The sequence below is a fragment of the Moschus berezovskii genome, chromosome 5, assembly GCF_049115385.1.
Source record: "Moschus berezovskii isolate FMDL1 chromosome 5, NW_MosBer_1.0, whole genome shotgun sequence".
Classification (NCBI taxonomy): domain Eukaryota; kingdom Metazoa; phylum Chordata; class Mammalia; order Artiodactyla; family Moschidae; genus Moschus; species Moschus berezovskii.
The window spans coordinates 29190484-29200569 of record NC_142464.1 but is presented as its reverse complement, the minus strand read 5'-3'; the positions used below and the strand labels follow the sequence as shown (position 1 = coordinate 29200569).

Below are 10086 nucleotides of genomic sequence, written 5' to 3'. Positions count from 1 at the left end.
GTCGCGAGCACAGGGCGAATCTGAGGCTGAAGGGGGACGGTTTCCTCCCCACGTCAAGGGCCGAGCGTATCTGTGCCAACCCCTTTCTCCTTTTCGGAACAGCACCTTCTTATTAGACAGATGGGAGGTTGGACTTGGAGGGCGGGGGCCGGAGGCGGGTCATGGGCCGGGGGGAGGAAGGGTAGACGACCGGCGGAAACCCTCAGACTCAGAGAAGCATCGAGAACCGGAAGGAGACCATGGCAGGAAGGTAATGGAAGCGGCAGCTGCGCGGTCGCGCCCCAAGCCCCTCCCGAAAAGTGTCCCCCGATTTCCTCACTTGGTATTGAGGATGCGGATCTCGCGAGAACCTCGAGGCAGGTTAACAGGAGCTGTAGCGCTGCAATGACTTAAGGGCAGTTTTGTGCACTCTTCCGGGTAGGGGCCCGCCCCCAATCCACAAATTCTCGCGAGATGCCGACGGGCTCGAGCTGGGGCGGGCCGTCGACCGGGAAGCACCGCCCTGAATGCTTCTGCTGGTGGGAGGGAGAGGAAATGGAATTCCCCGGACTGGTGAGAGCGCGAGCCGACGCATCCTTCTCTCACGCGCCCAATGAGGAATGTGCGGTGGGAGGGACTATGCGTTAATCACTGGATACCTTTAGTCTAGATTGAGTCTGCGTTTGAAGTTTCCGGTGAAGCAGGTGAGCGACATTGGCTCGCCTGCCGGCCAGGACTGATTAACCTCTGGGAGGAGTCGCCCCTCAAAATGGGAACAGTTATTTTAAACAGAACCTGGCAGGCCACTGATCAGCGCTCCCACGTGCGGAAAGTTAGTGCTGTTCTGACCCAGGGCCCAGAGGATCAGCGCTGAGAAGAGTGCTCATTGACCAGTCCCGGAATTGGAGCAGCCTAGAAATTAAGCTCAACTGTGAACTATTAGGATGGAGAATAGGGATTCGGGCAGGCTATTTACTTGCCTTTGTAATCAATGGTCACCATCGCCAAGGTTTAGGTATGGGAGTAGGCCTAATACATTTTTCTTCCTGTTGCTCTGTTTCAGTCCCTAGAGCCAGAAAGTTACAAAACTCATTCAAGAAATCAGAGTTTGGAGTCCGAGAAACTGAATACTTACAGAAAGTATCTGAAATATCCAGGGGGAGAAATGTAAGATTTCATTCTGCCGTTGAAAACAAAGGAGAGGTGGTTTTGCTTTCCAGTATATCATACCTCAGGCAAAGGGTAGTAAGACGTTAATTTTTTAAAGGAATTGAAAGATAAACACTGACCTGATTAAAGTTTTCTAACGCTCCTTAATAGTCCCACTTAGAGTGTGAAGGTCTTTAAGAATTAAATGGATATAAAAATTTGTTTTTAAGTTTTAAAAAAGGAAAGCAGTAAGCTAGAGTATTACTTAATAAAAACTTAGGTCTGTGATAAATGTATATTATTCAAGTGATCATAATAGCATCACTAGAGTAAATAGTGAAACTGCTTTTCAAACTAGTATCTTCAATCGCTAGGGACTTGTTCAAAAATGCTGATTTTGATTTAGTAGGCCAGGGTGGAGCCTGAGATTCTCTAATTCTAACACTGTCCTAGGTGATACAGATTACTCAGAGGACCACCCTGTGAGTCCAGAGCACCGAAGTGCTTACCTCATGGCCTGCTGACACCGCTGCCCCCTCCCTTTTCCCTGAATAAGCTTTCTTTTGTTCTCTCTTGTAACCAGTCTAATGTGGTAGATACAAAGGATTTGGCAATTGGAGTGAGAGAAGAAATCCAGGTTTGAGTTCTTGTTCCTTTGCTTCCTATTTGTGTGATACTGGTGAGGTTACTTGTCTTGGTTCCTTTAACACTAAAGTAGGTGTAATAATAGCTGTCCTTTCTCACAGGGTTACTCTGTGCTTCAGATGTCATAATGCATGTGAAAGGGCACTGTAGACTACAGTGCTGTATAAATGTTATTAATTGGTCAAACATTAACTGGCCATAGGGTGAAACAAATCTATAACAATAAGTAATATTTATGGAATATTTATAATGTACCAGGTACAGTGATTATTAACCTCCTTTTACAAATAGAGACTGATGCACAGAGAGATTAAGTTACTGTCCCAAGGTCACAGAGCTGATAAATAGAAGTAGAATTTGAACCCATGCAGTTAATGCCAGAGTAAATTATTGAATGGACTATTTATTGTCTCAATTTAGAAAGTGGAAGAGTAGAATGTTTTATATTCCTTCTTTCAATGTATCAGAAGCTAGTTTTATTTAACTTATTTCTCCCTCTTATTTGTTTTGCTCTTTCAGAAGCTAAGGTACAAGGAAAGAAATATTTCTACCTACTCAGTGGGAACGCATGATATCCAAGAGGTCTATGAAGAAAAGCCCCAGAGAAGCTAATTTGTACTACCCTAATCTAAACAAAGTATTGGAGTTTCAGCTTCAGCAACAGTCCTTCCAATGAACACCCAGGATTGATCTCCTTTAGAATGGACTGGTTGGATCTCCTTGCAGTCCAAGGGACTCTCGAGTCAGTCGCAAAGAGTTGGACACACCTTAGCGACTGAACTGAATTGAACTGAATCTAAACAAACTTTGGTATGAAAATATAATGGGCCATGTTAATGTTCTAAATTAACAGAGCACAGTAGACTGGGACGAATTTGAGGTCAGCTTTGTTAACTTTTTTGAGCCACAAACCACTTTAGTGGTCTGGTGAAACCACGGACTCTTCTTACATTTATGCTTTTAAATGTAGAAAATAAAATTCATAGCATTATAAAATAAAACAATTTGAAACGGAATCTCAAAAAATTTCCAGAGTCTGCAACAGTTGTAATGTGATACAAGGGATCTATGATTCCTGTTGGAGATACATATGTAGATGCAGCTGTTTGCTGCTTTCATTCATAATTGAAGGAAATGCTAATTTTCACTTGGGAGATTTAGTGAATATAAAGATGTAATTTTTTACATTCAATTTCACACACTTGCTGAATTCTATTCATGGACTTAATGTTAAAAAATCCTTGGGTGGAATCAGACTGGCATATTCCTATTGGTAAGCTTTTAAGAGATTGTGAAATTTTAACATAGAAATGTAATTGATATTCATAATAATAGTGATTTATTAAGAAAAAGTTTACCACTGGTATACTCCTGTTTAGAAGACATGGAATCATGTTATAGGGTAGGAAATAAATTTATCCCATTTGTTTTATTTTTTGATACCTACAAATGTATTCTTTGGGTTTCTCAAGCATTCCAGATAATTTAGGTTTTACTGTATCACTCTTAATTATTACATGCCTTTACAGATAAGTCATGGTGGAAGAATTGCAAAATGAAAATAAGAACCAAAGATAAAAGATATTAAAAGTAATATATATTTAAAATTCTTAATAATAGGTGTTAACAATTATTTGAAGTACTATGTGCTGGGCCCTTGAATTCTTTATCTCATCAAATCCCCATTGCACAGATGAAATATTCAAGGTCTTACAGTTACCAGGTAATAAAGCCAGGATTTAAACCTAGGCAGTCTGATCTCCAAGCTTTTTTTTTTTTAACTTAAAATATAGTTGAAAAGCTCTTACTTCTCAACTACAAAGGTGTTTATTTTTTTACCCTTTGACTGTTAGCCAACTTTAATTTGCCCACTAGTGTAACAAATACACATTCACTGCCTCAAAATGTTTTCACTGGTATATAGCTGATTTACAGTATTGTATTATAAAAAGAATTTCCTAAATTCTCCCTTTGCTGTGATATTGCTTATATCCAACACTACCTTTAAATAAGTGGGCTGTCGGTTGAGGCTAGAAGATAGTTTGTTTTACAGAAATTTTTGTAATGGAATTTTGCTTAGAAGATGAAGAAATCCACTCATGTCTTCATGTCTTTCCGTGCCCTACAAACATACTTTCATATCTGAAATTAAACCTCTGTATTATAACGGTGCTGCTGTATCTTTTATACTGACCACTATCAGGGTTGTATCCAAGAAATTACTGCATGTAAATAAATCCTAATATATGAAATTCTAGATTATCCATGCTTAATGGAGATAAGTGATTATGTAATCCCAAATTCATTTTTATATGGCATTAAATTTATTGGCTGATTATCCTTTCTGTTTGTATTTACACTAGCAAACATATTTCTACTCAGTTTTGCTAAGGTTAAAATTAAAAGGACCATGGCCTACAAGTATTTTGATGTTTTAGGAAGCAGACTTTAGCTCAGACTTTAAAACACCATTCACATTTCTGGTAATATACAGAACCCACTTGACGGTTGCATTTAACCTATTTGAATTACAATGATAGAAATGTCCCCATCTGAAAAAAAAATAATCATTTTGTATATTGTAGTGTGCAATGTGCTAAAAAAGATTACAGTTTTATATATTGTAATAAGTAGTTACATTCAGAAATTAAAAAGATACGGAAATGCTGAAGAGCTAACACAATCTTCCTTCTTAATGAATATTATATTGAAATCTTTCTAATTATGGTAGATCAGATTTTCTTGCAAGAAGTAGCATAAAACAGGAGAAGAATACAAAGAATGAAGAAAATTAGCATAAAAGTGGCAACAGAATAACTAATCCAAATTATGGAGTCCTAATAATATATGAATGCATCAGTGTAGCCACATTATTGTAATAATGTGAGTACAAGGGTTAGTTAAAATGTACTGTGAATAAACAGAGTTAACACAGACTAGTACATATACTTATGCTATTAATACTATTAATATTACGTCTATATTTTCAAATCTTTGTAACTTTATCACAATTTTCTTATTGAAGATTTACAGTGTGTTTATGGTACACAGTAAAGTGATTCAGTTATGTGTATACTTAGATACTCTTCTTCATCATGGCTTATTAGGTATTTGTCTTTAACTTACTTAGTATGATAATCTCTAGGTCCATCCATGTTGCTGCAAATGGCATTATTAAATTCATTTTTACAACTGAGTAGTTATTCCATCGTGTACATATACTACATCTTCTTTATCCATTCATCTGTTGATGGACATTTAGGTTGCTTCTCTGTCTTGGCTATTGTAAACAGTGCTGCTATGAATGTTGAGTTGTATCTTTTCAAATTAGTTTTCCCTGAATATATGCCCAGCAATGGGATTGCTGGATCATATGGCATGTCTATTTTTAGCTTTCTAAGGAACCTCCATACTGTCTTCCAGTGGCTGCATCAATTTTCATTCCCACCAGCAGTGCAGGAGGGTTCCGTTTTCTCTACACCCTCTGCAGCATTTGTTATTTGCAAATTTTTTTAATGATGGCCATTCTGACTTCTGTTGTCACAGTTTTATAGCTTGCTAAGGACACTGGCTCTAACACAGTTTATGCCATTTTATTGATTAAATTACAAACATTATGGTCCAAATTTAATATAAAGTTATGAATATGTAAGGAGAAGGCAATGGCAAGCCACTCCAGTACTCTTGCCTAGAAAATCCCATGGATGGAGGAGCCTGGTAGGCTGCAGTCCGTGGGGTCGCTAAGGGTCAGACACGACTGAGCGACTTCACTTTCACTTTTCACTTTCACACATTGGAGAAGGAAATGACAACCCACTCCAGTGTTCTTGCCTGGAGAATCCCAGGGATGGGGGAGCCTGGTGGGCTTCCGTCTATGGGGGTCACACAAGTTGGACACGACTGAAGTGACTTAGCAGCAGCAGCATGAATATGTAAACTGGATGTTTCCAAATTCTACTTGGAATAGGTAATATGGACCCCAACTCAACTAAATGTTATTTCATATTTTTTGCATAAAAATAAAATTAGTCAGCTGTAGTACATATACACAATGGAGTATTACTCAGCAATTAAAAAGAATACATTTGAATCGGTTCTAATGAGGTGGATGAAACTGGACCCTATTATACAGAGTGAAGTAAGCCAGAAAGAAAAACACCAATACAGTATACTAACGCATATATATGGAATTTAGAAAGATGATAACGATAACCCTGTATACGAGACAGCAAAAGAGACACAGATGTATAGAACAGTCTTTTGGACTCTGGGAGAGGACGAGGGTGGGATGATTTGGGAGAATGGCATTGAAACATGTGTATTATCATATGTGAAATGAATCGCCAGTCCAAGTTCGATGCATGATACAGGATGCTCGGGGCTGGTGTACTGGGATGAACCAGAGGGATGGGATGGGGAGGGAGGTGGGAGGGGGGTTCAAGATGGGGAACATAGGTACACCCGGGGCAGATTCATGTCAATGTATGGCAAAACCAATACAATAATGTAATTAGCCTCCAATTAAAATAAATTTTAAAAAAATCAATCTTTAGATCTTTCCAGTTCAGAATTTTACTTTGTAATCAAGACAAGTTAGCGTGGTTTAGGAGACATTTTCATGCTGAGAATGTTTGACCTTAAGATGGTTTTTGGCACATAACGAACCATGCCCAAATATAAAGCTAAAAATTAAATTTGAGCACTTTCCATGTAAAGAGTTGTATACATGAACAGAGTATTATTCATAGCTGCCAAAAAGTGGAAAGAGCCCAAATGTCCATCAGCTAATAGATAAATAAAATATGGTGTCTCTATATGATGGAATATTATTAGTTAATAAGAACAAAACACTGATATTGCTAAAACATGTATCTTGAAGCTTGAAAACATTCTGCTAAATGACAAAAGGCAGACATGAAAGGCCGTGTACTGTATGGTTCCATTCATATGAAATGACTAGTAGATGACTAGTTAACAGGGACTAAGGGCAGGGAGAATGGGGAGTGGCAGCTTATGAGTATGTGGTCTTTTATGAGGAGGTGATGAAAGTTAGATATTGATGATTATATAACTGTGAATATTCTGAAAAGCACTAAAGTGTGCACTTTAAAAAGACTGGGTATTATGGTATGTGAATTACCTCAATGTAGATTCTTTAAAACTAATGAATTAGAACAAAAATATGAGATCAGTCTGGAATAAGAATATTCTTATTACTGAATATTTTCGGTATCTCATACTTCTCAGGTTATTGATGAGAAATGGCATCCTTGTAAAATGTAAAAAATTTACATCCAGTAAGAGGTTTTTCCTTCAGTACAAACAATAATGTAATTTAGATTTGGTTTTAATATAATAATCATCATTTGCTGTCAGTCTTAGGTTTGGAGGTATTTTTATCAGTATTATTTGCATAAAACATAGTGATTAACATTAATTTTAAATAGCATATTTTATTGAAAGTTAAAGTTCATGAGTATGATCAGAAATAGAATACATCTGATTTCGGTATACTCTAAATACAGAAATCTTTCTTTAAAATTTCAAATAAAATCAAGTAGTTGAAAATTGGGGGTAGATCATCTAGATAAGAACTTTGAGGATTCGGTGCTATCAAATGACAAAATTAAAACAATTTAGGAATGAGTTTGATGTCCTTTATTCAAGGAAAAACAATCTATAGATTGATGGTGTAAGCAGTGGAACACTCTTTCCCTTCTCCAGGGATTTTAGGCAAGAGGTAGTTAGTTGTATAGATCATTAGAAGCAGCAACGCCAAAACAGCACGGTTGCCTCGGAGGTCAGGGATTTTCTTGTCAGGCCAGCAGGTCCTGTTTTCTAGGGTCAGGTGAGCTATTTAAGCTGAGTTGGAAGTTTATGATTGGTATATGTTAGGCTTCTAAGTTAGGTGTTTCATGTAAGTGCAGGCTGACTGACACTTAGGTTTGTGGCATGGGCTGAAGCCACTGGGGTGGCCACCGTAATTTTGGGTTCCAAAATACAAATTAACTTTAAACGTACTTAACTAAAAGTAAGGAATTCAAATTAGAATTACTTCCCAGTAATAATGACAAGTGTTTCTTGTTTCAATAACAATCTACAAAATCTAAACAGATGTGTTGTAATTTAGACCAAAATGATCATTTTACCCATACTGAATTTGATTATTTAAATATATAGGTGAGAATGTGTAAGACAGTGATGATAAATGTAAAATCCTTCCATTAGAGAATTTTAAATTAGGTGTGACTATGGGAATGTTGTACTGTGTGGTTCTGAAGAATTGATGCATATAGTATCTGAGTGGCTTAATGGAGCCACATATGGGAGGCTTTTAGTTTTTAATACTATCTAGTACCTGTTGATTTTTTTCATTGCAGGGAAGTAGTGATTTAACACATGGCACAATAAGAAAGAATGAAACTTACTAAGAAATATTCTGCTACATCTAAAAAATAAAAACTTTTAGAATTTGGCTCATTTGATGTTGAAGACATATGACAATTTCAGAGATATCCCATCATCAAAATGTATTAAATTTCAAAGTTAATGATTAAGTAATAATGTGAATGGGCTTTTATCATATATGCCCAGTAAGAGGCATATATCCTGCCCAGCGTGATACCATGATACAGGTTCCCCATCTTACAAAAAGACCTATACAAGAAAGAACGTGGTTGCTACAATACTTGATCAATTCTCCAACAGTAATTTACACACAAAGGCCAAGAGTTAAGATATAACTAGATATTTGAAGGTTTATATGAATTTAGCCATTCCTTGTTTCTATTCTGCACAAATGGAGAGAAGGGGAAGATTACCCTGGAGCATTTTCGGGGTAGGGCTAAATGGGTACCCCTGGCTTGGACAGGGCTATAATTAGGGACAAAAGGGATGATTAAGGGCACTGGAGACTAGATAAGAGAGATTTACAGAAAGATGTAGGAAGGAAACTGTCAAAGGCAGACTTCCCTTGAGGGAACTGGAAGTGAAGAGGCAACCTCTTCCTCTTCCTCTTTACCCAAGCACTACAAAGTCTCCTACTCTAGCTGGAAGAACAGAATTCAGGGTACCACCATTATGGTGGTTCAGTTTTACATAACTTAGTTGCCTTTTTTTGTATTAATACTTGCTAGCTTAAAAATCTAGTCACTGTAACATGTTTATATATAATTGTTTTGCCTTCCCCCCAAAATTCCTTATTTACAGTTTTAAAATTGTGGATTTATAAAATGGGACTGCCTTTGAGGTGAGTTGTCAATCAATGATACTTAGGATGTCCCTAGTGGTGCACTGGATAAGAATCTGCCTGCCAATGCAGGGGACACGGGTTTGATCCCTGGTTCGGGAAGATTCCACGTATCTTGGAGCAATGAAGCCTGTGAACCAAAGTTACTGAGCCTGTGCTCTACAGCCCATGAACTGCAACTGCTGAGCTCACACACTGCAACTACTGAAGCCCACGAGACAGTAGCCGGTGCTCTGCCATTACAGAGGCCATCACAATGAGAAGCCGGCACACTGCGATGAAGAGTAGCCCCACTCACGGCTACTAGAGAAAGCCCACACAAAGCAACAACCAACCAGCGCGGCCAAAAATTAATTTAAAACATTCTTTAAAAAGAAAACCAAAAAACTGATATTTAGGTCTGAGTGGGCTAGCCTGTATGCAGGTCAGGAAGCAACAGTCAGAACTGTACATGGAACAACCGACTGGTTCCAAATAGGAAAAGGAGTACATCAAGGCTGTATATTGTCACCTTGCTTATTTAACTAATATGCAGAGTACATCATGAGGAACGCTGGGCTGGAAGAAGCACAAGCTGGAATCAAGATTGGTGGGAGAAATATCAATAACCTCAGATATGCAGATGACACTACCCTTATGGCAGAAAGTGAAGAGGAACTCAAAAGCCTCTTGATGAAAGTGAAAGAGGAGAGTGAAAAGGTTGGCTTGAAGCTCAACATTCAGAAAACAAAGATCATGGCATCTGGTCCCATCACTTCATGGGAAATAGATGGAAAAACAGTGGAAACAGTGTCAGACTTTATTTTTTTGGGCTCCAAAATCACTGCAGATGCTGGTTGCAGCCATGAAATTAAAAGACACTTACTCCTTGGAAGGAAAGTTATGACCAACCTTGATAGTATATTAAAAAGCAGAGACATTACTTTGCCAACCAAGGTCCGTCTAGTCAAGGCTATGGTTTTTCCCGTGGTCATGTATGGATGTAAGAGTTGGACTGTGAAGAAAGCTGATCGCCGAAGAATTGATGCTTTTGAACTGTGGTGTTGGAGAAGACTCTTGAGAGT

The 10086-nt window shown here is 38.1% G+C and overlaps 1 protein-coding gene across 10 annotated transcripts; it reads left to right on the top strand.

Annotated features, from left to right (window-relative positions):
- The first annotated feature begins 112 nt into the window (after nt 1-112).
- On the top strand, nt 113-3944 carry LOC148777812 (uncharacterized). 10 transcript variants are annotated; one of them, XR_016037419.1, is made up of 4 exons: nt 113-250; nt 1043-1146; nt 1582-1765; nt 2293-3944. XR_016037419.1 is itself a non-coding variant. In XM_088836199.1 (4 exons), exons 1-4 carry the CDS (start codon nt 121-123, stop codon nt 2383-2385), a joined length of 381 nt encoding a protein of 126 aa, XP_088692325.1. In that variant the 5' UTR covers nt 119-120; the 3' UTR covers nt 2386-3944. The 10 variants fall into 10 exon arrangements, 2 of the variants coding, with proteins under 2 accessions (XP_088692325.1, XP_088692326.1); XM_088836199.1 differs by having other exon boundaries at nt 119-250; nt 1712-1765; XR_016037422.1 differs by lacking the exon at nt 113-250 and adding an exon at nt 485-552.
- Nucleotides 3945-10086: the final 6142 nt, after the last annotated feature.

Excerpts from the sequence above, each read along its gene's own strand:
- LOC148777812 (XM_088836199.1), top strand. The coding sequence starts at position 121 with ATGGGAGGTTGGACTTGGAGGGCGGGGGCCGGAGGCGGGTCATGGGCC. Across the intron at positions 251-1,042 it reads AAGGAGACCATGGCAGGAAG|TCCCTAGAGCCAGAAAGTTA; the intron begins GTAATGGAAGCG and ends GCTCTGTTTCAG. Across the intron at positions 1,147-1,711 it reads AAATATCCAGGGGGAGAAAT|TCTAATGTGGTAGATACAAA; the intron begins GTAAGATTTCAT and ends TCTTGTAACCAG.